Source organism: Dromaius novaehollandiae, chromosome Z (genome assembly GCF_036370855.1).
Source record: "Dromaius novaehollandiae isolate bDroNov1 chromosome Z, bDroNov1.hap1, whole genome shotgun sequence".
Taxonomy (NCBI): domain Eukaryota; kingdom Metazoa; phylum Chordata; class Aves; order Casuariiformes; family Dromaiidae; genus Dromaius; species Dromaius novaehollandiae.
In genome coordinates this window covers 52,735,661-52,751,109 of record NC_088132.1, presented here as the reverse complement: position 1 = coordinate 52,751,109, position 15,449 = coordinate 52,735,661, and the positions used below count along the sequence as shown (strand labels likewise).

Sequence of the window (15,449 nt, the reverse complement as noted above, 5' to 3'; positions counted from 1 at the left end):
ACTGGGATAGACTGCATAAAGTATGGCCACACTCAGATCAGTGAGTAACAGGATTTGCTGAGAAGGAAAGATTTTGAGCCTCAATGTTCTAACTAATGTAAGATTTCAGACTCAAAGAAATGTTGTGATGAGGCTGAGCATCAAACTGTAATATCAGTTTGTTCCCAAGACAGAAAAAATTTGCTATGTGCACAAAGGGCTCAAAAAAAAAGAGAGAAGGAAAGTACCACACTTTTAACTTACACCATGCAAAGTCAGAGGAAAAGATTTTTTTTCCAGACGCAGGCTGAAGTCAAGTGAGACAAGGGAAAATCTATGCCTCTGTATAATGGTGCTGTTCTACAATTAAAAAGAGAAAGTGAAAAATGAGAAACAACTATAGAAAACCTTTCTAAGCCATTTTACAAGACAGCCAAAAGAAACTAAAAAGAAAGGTATCACGTCCCAATAATTACGTTAATGACAATCCCTATTAATTAGTTCATTAGTTTGTGTGTATATATAAAAATATATATATGTATTTTTTATATATATATTTTTGCATTTTGGATAAAAGACAAGAATAAAGGTACTGACCAAGTAGTATTTTCTTTATGAATTTGAATGCCTCTAAATACATATATTATGACTAAAGATAGAATACTATTTCTATTACAATGAGGATTACATTTTTTTATTTGGGTTTAATTCACCTGAACTGCAGTTTTTATTTTGTAAACACTTATTTGAGAGGACATCATACCATAGGTGAAAAAATTAGTAGTGACAAAGGGCTATGGCAGAGTTTGGAGTTCGACAGAGATCATTTCTCATGTGACAAAGATGTTCTTGAAAACTAATAATAATCTGCAAGTCATTTAACAAAAATACCACTTGAAAACTGTCGAGCTTGTAAAATGGAGGAATTTAAAAACAGGATCACCACTAATCATCCATTCAGAGATTCAATACAAACAAAACTTTCAATGCAAACAAAAGTTCCTAATCCGTACCATGAAAACGGAAGAATCAACAGCAGAGACCTAAAATTAAATATGCAGGCAGCAATTATGGCTGTTCGGTGATTACCTTATGATAACTGTTCTGGGGATGAAGTCAGATTTATCTGATATGAAAGAAAAGAAAATATAAACATGAGGGATGTAAAGAGTTTAAGTTACAAGAAATAAAAATATCAGTATTGAAGTTCTTGCCCTGATTCTGCCCTCCTTTCCACCTCCCCAGCAACACATTTGGCCTGTGATGGAGTTACAGAAGCTACTTAGATAGGAGGAATTAGCCCTGACTCTGTAACTGTCTATTATATAGCTGTGGGAGTACAATGAGAGGAAGAGCTCAAATAGTTGGAGCATTCTGGGTTCCACGTTATGGTGAGCCTATTTTCTTGTCATTCCATCCTGCAACAGAAAGACTGAAAATCCTCCTGTTGCTATTTATTTCTGAAAGTGGATAACACCTTTGGAAAAGTGGAAATAATCTATGCTCAGGTAGAGGACAGAAGCAGAATGCTTCTGAAATAAGGAGTAAAGGTGAAGTTTACATGGTGTTTATATCCGTGATCCATGTAACATCTTCTTTATAAATAACATGACTGAAATACTGGGTTGTTCACTTCATGTGTTTTTTCATACTAATAAGCATTAATGCTAAACAGTTTCAAAATGCTGTAAAAAACCTAATTAATCCTGTGACACATCTGTGAAATAGCTTGCTCTTACTTTACTGATGGAGAAAAGGTAACCTTGTACAAATGACTTGCCCAAGGCTATGCAAATCAGGGACAAATCCAGCCTGAAAACTCATGAGTTCTTAATCATGTATTCAGTCCCTTGGCATATGTCACCACTCTTGTGGTACATATCATATCAGTCCCAAATGCATATGAGTGACGCATACTGTACAAGTAGCCTGTATAAACCAGGGTCTCTGAATAGGGAACACAGTTCAAAGGAGGTCCTCCGTGCCACTGGAATTCACCCAGCATTACATTGCAGGATATGGCTTTGGATCCCACAGTCTTTGCAGTCAGAACTGCATCTATCAAGGACTTCAAGCACCTGTCACTATAAATAAAGTGACAGTAAACTATGGCTATATCTACACTACTAAGTGCGCCCACAAACATTCCGGTGCTCCAAAGCCAACTGGCATAGAATGACATGCAGCTCCGCAAGGAAACTCTCTTGGGCTCCAAAATCGAGAAGCTGCATACAAACTACCTACTGGGAACAGTCCCCACTGCTGAACAGCTTCTGAAAATTGTCTGGTTGATTGTTTGTAGGTACAGGAGGAAAGGGTCCTATGGACTGGGCTATACGAGATTTAACTGTGTAGACAGCCATACTCCAGCGCTGGGAACGTTCTGTTTCATTTACTAGTACAGACATAGATTGTTTAAGTCCTCCACAGGCAGTATCATGTGATCAGATTTTTTTCCCCATAAATTAAAACAATAAACGAAGAGAGTTTTAAGAGGACATTAACAAATGTGCAACAACGTATTTTTATTAGATACAGAGTCAGTCTGGACCTTTCTACAGATGGGTCAAAGCAACCAAAATACGTTTAAGTTAGAACAACAGAAAATTTGTAAACTATCTGTGCAGTGATATTTCAATATTAGACCAAGGTTAAGGGATACCAGACCCAATAGGCAGCACAGAAAAAATCCCGTACACCTTAATTCACAGACTAGCCATCCTGCAAATTATCTCTAGGGCATACACAAATACATTTTTCAGATAATCTAATTTGACATCATCCACAGCAGCTGTAAGCTGTAATGAATGAGTAACTATCCCAGCATCATTTATAGCAGGGTATTCAAAATAAAGATGCATTTGTAAACACACAAGAAGTATTAAGGAAGTGTAGGTTCACTTGTTCGTTCATCTGAATACATTAATGTAAATTAAGCCCCATGAAAGCTTGTGTAATGGAAACCAACCTGTAGGCCTTAACAGAGGAAAGTCTGTTAAGAGGAAACGCAGGTGTGCTTATGTTACCCGGAACGCCGAGTGATGCTGGGACAGACAGCTTTGCCTGCAAAGTGAAAAGAAACTGTGTCAGGGACAGAGATGCAATAATTTAGCTGATCTTACAAGAAGCTAGTTCTCTGTTGGAATCCTTGTTGAATTTAAAGCTTCTTTTCCTAAAACAAATCTCATGAAGGATGGCTGCAGTTTCATTACCCTCTCTTGCAGGGAATTCTTAGCACAGCTGTCCTTCTAGTCCCCACATACCCACACACATGCTGTTGCCCTTCAAGGCACTTAAAAAAGATGGCCTCATAAAGGGAATCTTATAAATATTTACACTGCATTTCTATATTTAGGAGTATCACTTCTTCAAAAGCAACAAGATTGTGCTAAAATAATTTTATTTGAAAATCTGTGAGGAAAAGTAAACAGCAGTAAATAGAAGCCCACAGAGTCAGCTACAAGATTATCTGAAATTACATATATAATACTGAAACATGGTAATGCGGAAATCAAAGTTGTTTGAGACCGCCACTGAAGCTGCAATTTCTTAAACAGAAAAACAGCAGGGTGTAAATGTGTTATAATCCTGTAAACTAAGGACTAGAGCCAGACTCTGCTTTTCATTGACGCTGGCACAAATCCAGCATAATTCCACTGATATTAGTGGTGTAACTAGAAGCAAATTTTGCCTTCAGAAGGCAAGATACGCAATTTCATTTCAGCAGATAAAAAGATGCCGGCTGGAGAGCTGTGAAAGTGGAAGTATTAGTTTTGTTTTAGTGGCCTCAGGAGAAATTCACTTAATAGTTTTGGGCAATGCAAAGCTTTGAAAACCTGAATGTTTAGATGCCTTCTGAGAACTCTTGAGAGACATGCAAGTGTCAACGTGCTACTATTTGTCAGCTCTTTTAATACTGAAAAAAAATCAAAAGATACCTACATGTTATTTTGCCTGGTAACATGTTTGTCACACAATGGAGGTACTTACACATGTAAGAACTGTGTATGGAGGATCACAGAGGTACTTATATATGATGTGAACCTACTGCATTCAAATAAACCCACTGAAGTTAGTACAATTATTAATGACAAGGATAGGCTTGGGTGTGAGAGTTTGTGGGCTTGGTTAATAATAAGAAAAAAAAAGGAGTAAAATTTCAGGAAAGTGCACACTAAATACATTTCCGTAACTATGGAACTGCAACTCTTACAAGGGTATCTTGTAGACTCTAGTATGCATTTTTTATTCCTACTGCTAGAATACCATGTAGTTGTAAGTGTTTGTAATAATTTCCAAGAAATGATCCTTCTTAAAAAAAAAAAAAAAAGAAGAAGAAGAAAAAAAAGAGTGGATTTCTCTAAGAAAACCAAACTCAGGGAGCAGCATCGTCATCCTGTGTGAAGACAGTCAGGCCCAGGGGTGTGAATTAACGCTACATCTGTCCGAACCCTTCCGGCTTTTGCAGCTCACCTCCCAGGCAGTGCTGCCAAGCCGCTGGGCGAGTACGGCGACTTCCAGCGCGCTGAGAAACCCTGCACCGCCGCGCCAGGGCACTGCCAGCAGCCCCCCGACCGATCCCGTCAGGGCAACACCGACGAGTTTCGCCTAGAAAGGGGCCCCGCGGCGCACCGCACAGTGAATAAACACCGCGGTAATGCCGGCGGAGGGGCACCCCGGCGCGGCGCACACGACGGCCGCGCACCGGCACCGGCACCGGCACCCGCTCCCTCGCGCCCCCCTGCCCCACCCGCAACGGCCAGTCGCGCGGCCCCGCCCCCCCCCGCCGGAGCGCCCGCCCCGCCCCGCGGCGGCGCCCGCCCCGCCCCGCCGCCCCCGAGCGGGGCTCCCGGCCGCCGCCGAGGGCGGCACCTGTCGCCGCCCCGCTCCCGCGGTGCCTGCCCGGCCCTGTCCTCCCCGCAGGCAGTAGCGCGGCACCGAGCAAATCCCCTTTTCCTTTTTTTGTTCCGTTCTGTTCTGTTCTGCCAGCGCCGGGAAGGCCCGCGCCGCGCCCTGCCGTCCCTACGGGCCCGCGTGCGAGCTCGCTGCTCCACGCCCCGGTGCCGCCAGCGGCCCGCGCGGCTGTTCCCGACCTCGACGCCGTAACTCGGGGGAGGAGGGAGGTCCGGCCCGGCCCGGGGAGACCCACCTTGTCCCGCTTGTGCCGGGGCGCTACGCTGCCCTTTTTCGGGGCCGGTGTGTGTGTGTGTGTGTGTGTGTGTCTCGGGGGGGGGGGCACCGCTCCCCGCTGCCCTCCCGGCTCCACCCGCCGGACAGAGAAGCCCCAGCCCTCGCTCCCGGCCACCTCGTGCCCTGGGAGCGGGGGCCGGGAGCGCGCACGCGCCGCGCGCGCGGGTAGGGGTGGGCGGCGCGCGCAGGCGCGGTGCAGAGCCGCGGGCCCGCCCGCCCGCTCCTTTCTCTGCGCTCGCCCGCTCGCTCACTCCCTCCCGCCCCCGCCCCGGCCCGTTCCCGGCCCGCAGCCGCGCTCGCTCTCGCTCGCTGGCGGGCGGGGGGCGGGGTGAGAGCGTGGGGCCGCGTCCCCGCAGGAGCCGCTCCCCTCGCGGCCGCAGCGCGATGAGGCAGCCGCGCCGGGGCCCTGCGGAGCTACCCTGAGCGCCCAGCCCCCGCCCAGCCGGGTATTGTTCGGCGCCCGTCGCCGCCGGGGAAGTTCTCCGCGCGTCCCGGCTCCGCTCCCGCCGGGGCGGGGCGCGTTGCGGCGCGGCCGGCGGGGGGGGGTCCCGGCCTCTTCGTCGCCTCCTCCCCGACGTGTGGCGGCCGCGGGGGGAGGAGGGGGCGAGGCTCAACATGATGGCGGCCGAGCCTGGGGGTGAGGAGAGCGGCTCGGCCGCCTCCGGCGGGACGGCGGGAGCCGGCGGCGGCAGAGCGGAGCCGGGGCACTACTCCGCCCTGTGCCGCGGCAGGGCGCCGGCGCCGCAGGGCTGCTTCCCGGCGGGCTCCGGCGGCGGCAGCCCGGGCGCCGGCCCCCCGGGCGGCCCGGCTTTGTGCTCGGCGCTGGGGCTCCTGGCGCTCGGCTCGGGCCCTGCCCCGCCGGCGTGCGGCGGCGGCGCCCTGGCCGCAGCCGGCCCGGGCCAGGGGCCGGAGGCGGCCCGGGGGGCGCCGCCGCCAGAGCCCGGCTCCACCGTCTTCCCCCCGCTGCCGCCGCCGCCGCAGCCGCCCCCCGTGGCCGGGGGGCTGGGGACCGTGGACGAAGGCGACTCGCTGGACGGGCCGGAGTACGAGGAGGAGGAGGTGGCCATCCCGCTCAACGCGCCCCCCACGAACCAGTGAGTAGCAGCGCGCCGCCACGCCCGGCCCGGCCGCCGGGGCCCGCCGGGAGGAGCGCGGGGTCCGCGCCCCGCTGCCGCCGGGGGCCGGGGCGGCGGTGACAGGAGGCGGGGTGCTTGGAGGGGGGTGCTCTGACCCCAGCGAGGGTCGGCTCCTGGCTTAGGGGGAAAAAAAATTAAAAACGGCCCTGCGATGTAGCTGAGTTAGCTTTTGCAAGTTTCGATGCTAACAACACTGCGAACTGCCAGAAAGAGTGAGGTTTTCCTGACTACGACTGAACTACCTGTTGGGGAGACTCTCTCAGTTTCTAGTAGCACAGTAATCTTTCTCGGAAGAGTAGTAAACATTCATTTTAAAACCTAAACCAAATAAAGGGTTATCCATTGCTTTTTTAAAAAACCCTATACTGAGTAGTTTTTATATTGCTTTTTTATTAAGAAAAACGAACCATGTTTAGCTTTCCCACTTCAGATACAAACATAAGTAATATAACATGCATTTTTTTATTCAAGCAGTCTTGAGACATGAATTTAAAGTGGACATAACTATTTCTATATGTTAAAGTATTAGTGGAGAGGCTTTTCTTCTAAATAATGCCTAACTTTTGCTGCTTTGCTGCTCAATTGGCTTTAAAGAAAGTTATTTTTAATTAGGCTATGTTTGGAGAGAAGAGGTAGTTGGGAAAAAAAAAGAACTGTAAATCTTCAGTAAGATTTTATACTTATCCTTCTATTCGACTAATCGGGATTCCTCCAGTGCTGGTAATACCTCGCACTAGAGGCAGAGCAATTCTGTGTTTATATTTTGTGAAATATAAGATCAGATAATGTTATATGGAGTTCATGTAATTAGTGAGTACTCTAAACACAACCTTTGGATTTAACAATGAACTAACTGTAGGAAGTCTGCAGGTTTACATGAAGCAGTTGCAAGGATTGTATTAGAACAGAAAATAGCCCTCAAGCAGGTACCTTATTCTCCCCAAACTGAAATTGTTTCAAAGACTTAAGTTGCTTATGTTGGTATCTACAAATGTATTATTCCTGAAGTTATAGTAAGCATAGTGGATAACTTAGGGTTTCAAGATTCAGGATTGCAGATGTATCCAAGGCATAAGGTCAGAAAGTTCATCTGAAAACCGCTCTGAATTTGGGTTCATTTTTACGTGTTCTCATACCTGAAATAATGCAAACATTAACTCTGATGTCTGATTTGTTTCCAGTAATTCAGGGGCCACTGCAGTTGTATGGAGTTGTATGTATAAACTGTAATATTCTTTTTTTAATTAATCTCTCTCACCTTGACAGACTTTCTAGAAATCATTTCCTCGTTTAATTTCTTGACTTTTTATGGAAGTTTGTAAAGATTGAGACCTTGTTTTGTGAAGACAGCGTTTGAATAGTCTTGAACTTCTACGTTTCCCTGAGGAGCTAGAAATATAATTAGGCAGTTTAGACAAAGGATGAGGAGGGACATAGAAGCACAGAAAAGTGAAGTTACTTCTTCAATATTGCTTATCAAGTGAGACACAGAATTCTGGTCTTCTGGTTTTCTCTCTGGAAGTTCAGACTGCTCTTTCTGTTAGAACTGGTTATGATGTTTCTCCAAGGGTAAGTAATTTTTTTTTCCTGAAAATATTTTTAGAAAGTGGGGTAGTTATTTGGAGTAATTATTTATGAACAATTACATATTTGATAGCAAATAAGCTTTACCACTTCTACAAATCTAAGCAGATTTTTCTGTCAAAATATTGTAACTCATATCCTAACGTGATTTTTAATTTTCACAAGAGAGGATATAAAAGTTCTGACAAAAAGTACATCATCAGGGGAAGACTTCAAAGGTCCTGATTTCTTTGTATTGGTCAGTAAGGTTACTCACATTATTAAAAGGGATGTTGAAGTCCTTGCAGGACCAGGGCATAACTGTGTAGTTGAGAATCTTGAAGATTCTTTATATAAAAACATCCAAGTAATCAAATTTATTAGAAAAATTGGTTTAGCAACTTATACCTCTGTCTACTTCAAAGTGTTTTCTTCTTTGTAAATTTTTCCTTTTTTCGTGACTGTTCCACAGAAATGGTAGGCTGACCGATTTAAAAATAATCAGAAAGCTTTTTTGTCTTTCATGTGTCTGTTTTATACAAAATCAGTTTTTACCGTTCTTGGTTAAGTGATTTAAATTGGCCATATGTTGATAGTAAATTGTATCCTTTCAGTCCTGCTGTTTTATTTTGGAAGGGTCCTTTCTTTATAGTCATACCATCTGCTCTTGTGGCATTGAACTGTTGATTTATTACCAAAACAAAGAGCAATATTATCTATCATCTTAAAATTATAAGGAAAAGTCCAGTGTGAGTCTCTAAGAACAGTTATTGAATTTGTAATTTAAACCTAGCTTAAATTTCTCTGGTTGAATGTAATTACAAAACTGCTATTCCATTTGTTTAAATATGACTGGCAGCTCCACCCTTTCCCACTTCCTCCTAATTCATTCAGTTTTTATAGGAAGCACACATGGTGTGCTTGATGGATAATTCTACGGTTCTGTCAAATGGTTCTTTCTTTGTCTTACTTGTTTATCATGTACGGCTCTTCGCTCCTGGCTCTGCTTTATGTGATAAAGACATATGGATAAAAATGAAAAGACATTATTTCTTATATAACTACTCACTAGGGCTTTTTTGCCTTCCCTTGGACAAGAATCACATTTCAAGACTTACTGAATTTGTGGTTACTGACTCCAAACAAAACTATCTGATAAAAGATGCTGAACTATCTGATAAAAGATGCTGTTAGTGTTTTCTAGTTCATATTCTTTATCACTTTTCCATTTCCTAACTCACACTTTGCAAATATTAAAAAAAAGAGAAAATGAAGTCTAAAACCTGAGTGAATTCCTAGGTTGCAAGCTGTAGGCAATAAATTCTCATAGACCAAGCTTTTTGTATAAATGAGTTTTTAAATACCGTATAGCTGGCATAATAATTTTCCCAGTAACTAACCTGAAGACATGGGAAGTGAAGCAGATGCAAGTTCTGCACTTCCCATCAGGATGCTGTAAATATAGTTTGTTCAGAGTCAGGATGTGTTGGTCTTCGTTAGCAACCACCTAATATACTTAATTTCCTCTTCTCTTTTCCAAGTACCTAAGGAAGAGGAGAATGTATCTTCTCTTAGTATGTTTTCTTTAATTTTCTACGAGTGGGAGGAGATTGTCAGTATTTAACAGATTCCCTTTAGTCAAAAAAATCAAAATCCCGAAGTAGGACTGATTTCTGTCTTCCCTGATTCTGTGTGAAACTGTCTTAAGGCTTGTCTCTTGTGTGTGGTGTTTTTGGTGTTTTTTTTTTTTTTTTCCAGGAGTGTATAACTAGCATGTTTATGCTGTAGCTTAATGTTGTGTGGGAGGCATAGGATGTTAGGGGATGGAGTGGGCAATTCTGTGTTTGTTTTGGTCTTTTTTTCCTCTTCTGACCATTCTGCCCCACCTGCAAAGCTCACTGAAAAGGGCTGATGGCAGTCCAAAACGGTATTATGGAAATGTCTTCAACATTAGTGAATGAATGCTACTTAATTTAGTAGTAAACCAATGATGTGTGGAATAGCATAGCTATTTATGTACTTAACTAAAAATCTTAAACTGACAAGGTTATTGCAGATCTTAGTCTTGCAATAAGATGGCAGAAGCTGTTCTGGTACATTACAATGAAATTCACATTTTTCATATAGTGTTCTTTAAGCAGTGATTATCAGTTTGAAATGGTAATCAGTCAAAATTGAAAGCTATCAACCTTACAGAATGAAACAGGTTGTCAAAATACTGTCTTGTTAAAACAAAATCTTACCCAAAGCAGGTGTATTCGTACTGCCACTCATGGTATCTGTTGAGGCAACATACTAGTGAGAAAAAGAGCTGAAGATGGAGAGCAGGGTAGAGAAACATTAAATAAAGGTGGCTTGAGTGAATGTGGAATACTCTTTCTCTCTGAATGCAGTGTGAAGTTCTTGTTTCTTCAGATGCATTTGTCAGAGATAGCAAGTCTGGAGTTCAACAGCAGCTGTTTCTTTCAGAAGCCAGAATGAAAAGGATTTTTTTTTCCTGGAAGTGTGTATTTTTACAGTAATTGTTGAAGCTTGTACTCAGTACTGATGAATAAATGTGTTGCACTGAATATTGAGGATTGCCATGTTTTTCTGGATTCTGTATAAGCAATAATAACAAAATGTGATGTAATATGGTTTTTAGTGTGAAGTTCTCTTCTGTTTGGCAGTTAATGTGATTAGCAGGTAAACTTTTTAGATAATTTCTTTGCCAGTGGCTTGTTTAAGTGTGGAGGGAAGATGAAGGGAAGCACCTTATTTTTTTGAAGGTGATGGTTGGTGTATTGATTTGTCTGGATTTTATAATTTGTGTACTTACAAAATAGTTGTTTATAAATCTATTCTTGGTTCTTGTGGTTAGGAGCAGCAGAACAAAATTGTATGTGACACTATATAGGAAGTGAAGGAGTAAGTAGACCGAACATGCTAGGTACATGTATTAATGGAACTTTCAGATTAAGAAAAACAAAAGTAGAACAGCATTTGATGCTGGGAAAAGTTTGAAGAGGAATTTACAATGTTTTAGTCAGTACTTCTAATTAACAGAGGCTCTTGACCTCTACTTTATCAAGTTTTTATTTCATATTGTATCTTATCTCCCAGAACGTTCATCTGGGGCTTAGGCACTTCATCGATTGGCCCGTTCTATTGAGAAGCATAATATCATGCTATATTTATTCATGTTTTGTTTGATGGCTGGAGTGTGGGGAGGAACACTAGTTTTCCCATTAGGTGGCATGGGTGTCTTCAGTGTAGGAGCCCATCTGTTCATTCAGCCATGAATTCTTATGATTCCTGCAGTAGTTTTCCAGTTTCCCCTGTTTCTTCGTTTCTTCTTTAAAAAAGATATCTTGATAGCTATCTCACTGGTGGGCACAACAAGAGGAAGGAGAAGGTATCTTGTCTTAACGTTGCCATTGTGTTGTCTGGAAGCATTGCAACAGAACAGAATCCTGTATTTTTCTGTGTTCCTCTAGAATGTGGTCAGCACCAATAAAATGTTACCAGTGCTTGACAGGTTCCCTCTACTGTTCTGTGTATTTGCAGGCAGTCTTAACAAATCTTTCCTATTTTTATGCAAAACATCTGCTCTATCAGTCTGGAACAGAAGAACGTTTCTGTTCTTGCTTGTATCTGTCTATAAATTCTGTTTTGTATATTTATAAATATACTGTTTATAGTTGAGAATCATTATTAGGGAGCCTATTTACTGAAACATATCACTTGAAGTAGTCTGGAGCAGTAGCTAATAGCAAGGGCTTTAAAAGGAAGTGCAAGAAACTCTGGGGTAGGTAAATAGAGTATTTAATTTTTTTCCCTTCCAAATTTTCTGCTATAAAGGCTCAAGAATTTGCCTTTTTTCTTTCTAAGGTAGCTAACAGTGCTACTTAAATATTTCATCATTTTGTAATGTGTACTGTGGGGTTTTTTTTAGCATTATCTTTCTATTAGAATTATTAATGTATACAAACTGATGTTTCTAAATAAGCCTGTAAGTTTCTGGTAGCATCTGAGGGAAGGAGTGTCTAGATTTCCAGGACACTTGGTGTGCTCAGTTCTGATAGGTAAGGAGTTTGTTTTTTGTGGTGATCAGGTTCTAAGAAATTCATTCTCATCTTAATCTTAAATTTTCAATGTTTTCAGCAGCTTCTGGTGAGCTTTCTCACATAGAATCAAATCTTTTGGTTATGGGTTCTTTCTTTCTTTTATCTCAGTATAAAGTTTCCCCATGTTGGAGTGTCTTTATTAATACCGAGATCTTCTAGCTATATGTAATTGTGTTTAAAGAAACTGAGGATGCAACCACATGCATACTTAACGTCTTAGTTCGCTGTTAAGGAATCCTGTCACTGTCTCACCAGGGGTGGGTATATGATTTTCTCTTGTTCGTAGCTGCTTACAGACACTTGGACAAGGGCTTCTTTTATGAACTTGCCATTGCAGAGTACATTGCTTTCTTTTCTGGAGTAGTTTGCAGAAGCCATGAGGTTAATGGTGCATCTAGATTTAGCCAACATTTGGTAATCAGCTCAGGAGTCATATGGTGATTTTGTGTAGATTTGTGTAAGCGTTTTTTCTGAAAAGTTTGGTCTCTAGTTTTGTGGGTGGTTATTTTAAGTCCACCTATTTTCTGTAAATAATGCGTATTTATATAAATGTTCACCCTCTGCATTACACACACAAAAGGATATTCTGTCTGTAGCTTACTCAGGATTTGTAAGGTTGTTTCATAGATGAGTTTTATATATAGAAAAATTTGGTAAAATTTAAGAGGAACAATAAATCAATTCTTTTTCCATCTCTCCATCAGTTAGTAAATAACATTGGAGATTTGCAAGATGCAAGCTTGAATATGGGCATAGTCTACAAGGTTAAGGAATGGATTGTGTTATTTTGTTCAAACCATAGCCAAATTCAAATTTCTACATCTTTTTGTTTGTTTTCTTTCTCTTACAAAGATATATGTATTTTTGGAGCATTTGTGGAAAATTTTTTGTTGTTTTTTCTACTCCTTGGCAATCTCAAGAAATGTCTTTATTATAGAGGTTTTGTTTGATACATTCTGGTTCTGACGGATAATCACCTGCTTCCGTATTCAAGTTTAGAAATAGTTCTTATATATACACAATTAATAGAATTGTTAGGTTGCAAGTGGTTCAAAGCAAGCATTATGAGTTGGATAGGTTACAGGTTTCTTTTACTCAGTGTGTATAATGCATTGTACTCCATGGGTCTCCCCCCTCACCCCCCGCCCCCCATGGATTCTATTGTCTGTGGGAAGCATTGGGCATCTATCAATTTAGGCATTATTGCTGTCTTTGATTTTAGTGTTTAAATCTCAAGCTTCCCAGGTTTTCTCATTAGAGCAGCTCTACTCCACTGTTGAGAAGCACTTCACTAGTGAGGCACTCCGGTGTGAAAGGTGAGGTGAGAGTGGAGCACATGATAAAAACCTGTGCTTGATTAGTTTGAGCTCTAATCCAGAGCTGTGCTGCTGATGGGGAGGTAAAAGCAGAGATTGATATGGAGTGAGGTTCAGTCCTGGAGAGGCAGAGACTTCCTATTTCAGATTTCAGTCCCTTGAATGAGCATGTTGGTTCTGATGAGCAAAGCTGACCTAGTGGGTAAAACAGTAAAAGGATAAGGAGAGAGTCCAAGAAGGCTGGAAGTAGGAGAGGATGAGGCACAAAGAGGAAGAAGAAAGTTAAGGAGCCACTGGTACTTCTAATGAAATTAATGGCAGACAAGGTGAATAACATTTTAGAAATTCCTTAACTATTGCCAAAGAAAATCTGCTGATTTGCACAACAGTATTAACATTGTTTCCTTAGGAGCATTACTCCTAGTTTAAACAGATAAAGGCATATCTTTGACCTGAGGACACAAGAATGAAACATGTAAGAATGGGATGCTTCTTGATGAAAACTTTAATGAGTTCCAGAATTCATTTCCTAAGCTGAGCTTTCAGTAAGAAAATGTGAGCTGTTTTGAGAGCTATTTTTCAGCCTATTTAGCTCTACTTTGTCTATTTATTGATGTTTTTTAAAAAATGAGGAGATAGCAATCAGTGTTCTTTTTTTTAGCAAATATATATCACATAGGATTGGAAGAAATCTTCTGAGTCACTAAGTTTGGTATTGTCCTGTGGCACACCTCTACATCTGCTTTAATGCTTATTATGCTGTTTGTCCTTAGAACTGTTGAAGCTCTTAGAATCTTGCTTTCTTTAATAAAAATTGTTTAAGTGTATTGCCTTTTGAATGTACACTAATCTCACCTTTCCATCCTTGTTTGGTCCTTTTATTAAGATTTATTTTTTTGGTTGTTCAAGTTCACAGCTGGTGTATGTTCTGCTGGCAATGTTTTAATGGCTTCTTTTGGTAGTGCATGCAGCTCCCACAGTTAATGGCTTGGCATAGCTGGGATACCAAGGAATGCCTATATGAATGACTTTCCATTTTAGTTGGCTCATTCCTAATTTGTTTTTCTTCATACTGTTTCTATTGTATTTAAAACGGGTAACTGAGAAAAGCAGGCTTATTCTTCATTAGGCTTACATTTGCTGTGTATGCTTACTTAGATGCTTAGGGTTCCAAAAAAATTAAGAAAAAAAAATCCCAAGAGAGTATGAAACACTTAACTTCATGCTTACCACACAAAGGATGCTTACTCGGCCTTTTTGGTCCCTTTCCCCCTCTTTAGTTTTGAGTTAGTCTGAACTCTCTTGCTTCATTATCTTATACATGCATCCAGTGTAGAAGTTAGAATGTGTTTGTAGAGCTTTTTCTGGCAGGAGTTTCTTTGTGATGTGGAGAACTGCAAATACCTGGTCAACTGATAACTACTGAATGGTGACTAACAAGATGGAGGAAGGCAATGAATTCAGTTAAGCCCAAGTGAAACTTACTTTAGTTTATTTCTTACAAATAATATGCATAAAGGAAGTAGTGCCATCTTACACAGTATCTGCATAAATCTAATAAGATGGGGAACAAGGTGTTAAAAGGCATAATTTGGATAAGACTTGGTAAAAACTAAGAATGTAGTTAACATTTTAGGTTGAGAGAAACTAGAAAGGCTAAAATGAAACTTGAAGAGTGATATGAGCATCAAGTCTTTTGCCGTTTATCAGAAAGTGAAGTCTTGAGAGGAGATTGTGGGTGTTAAGAGTAAAAAGAAATGAAGATACAGGATTTTTTTTCTCCCCTGTCTTCATGAAGCTGTACTTGAGATTTCTGCATGTCATTTGGAATTTAAAGCTTTCCTAGTTTAAGGTAATTATATCTTTGTTCCCTTTTGCTTCTAATGGGAGTAGAGCTCACGTAGCCTCAAGAAATATTAATAATCTGTACTGTGTGAAAGGTGTAAAAGTGGTAATTGAATTGCTAGGTAGGGCGCTCTGACCATGTCTCCTGGAAGCTCTCCATTCTTCTGTTGAGTTTCACTGAAGCAGCCACACATGGCTAAGGAGAAGAGCTTTGAGTGAAATGAATATGGCATTTGATGATGGATTTTTTTTTTTCTGTGCACTATAATTTATTTCTGGGAACGGGGAGGTCTGCAAACTGTTATCAACATTTC

At 41.8% G+C, this 15,449-nt stretch overlaps 1 protein-coding gene and 1 long non-coding RNA gene across 7 annotated transcripts in view; one reads left to right on the top strand and one right to left on the bottom strand.

Moving 5' to 3' along the window:
* The window catches only part of LOC112991950 (uncharacterized), a 40,837-nt gene extending 35,495 nt beyond the window's left edge, over positions 1 to 5,342 (bottom strand). For 4 of the 5 annotated variants that reach the window (XR_010386226.1, XR_010386228.1, XR_010386227.1 and 1 more), the window contains exons 1-4: positions 5,129 to 5,342; positions 2,948 to 3,042; positions 1,069 to 1,105; positions 244 to 339 (exon numbers count right to left, since the gene is read on the bottom strand). This is a non-coding gene — a long non-coding RNA (uncharacterized LOC112991950). The remainder of the gene's footprint in view (positions 1 to 243; positions 340 to 1,068; positions 1,106 to 2,947; positions 3,043 to 5,128) is intronic. The other variant, XR_010386225.1, reaches the window with a different exon arrangement.
* Positions 5,343 to 5,385: 43 nt separating this feature from the next.
* LOC135324994 (ras GTPase-activating protein 1-like) overlaps positions 5,386 to 15,449 on the top strand; it is a 63,609-nt gene continuing 53,545 nt past the window's right edge. Inside the window, exon 1 of one of the 2 annotated variants that reach the window (XM_064502264.1) lies at positions 5,386 to 6,263. In XM_064502264.1, coding sequence (XP_064358334.1) covers positions 5,785 to 6,263 — 479 coding nt within the window. In that variant the 5' untranslated portion in view covers positions 5,386 to 5,784. The remainder of the gene's footprint in view (positions 6,264 to 15,449) is intronic. The other variant, XM_064502265.1, reaches the window with a different exon arrangement.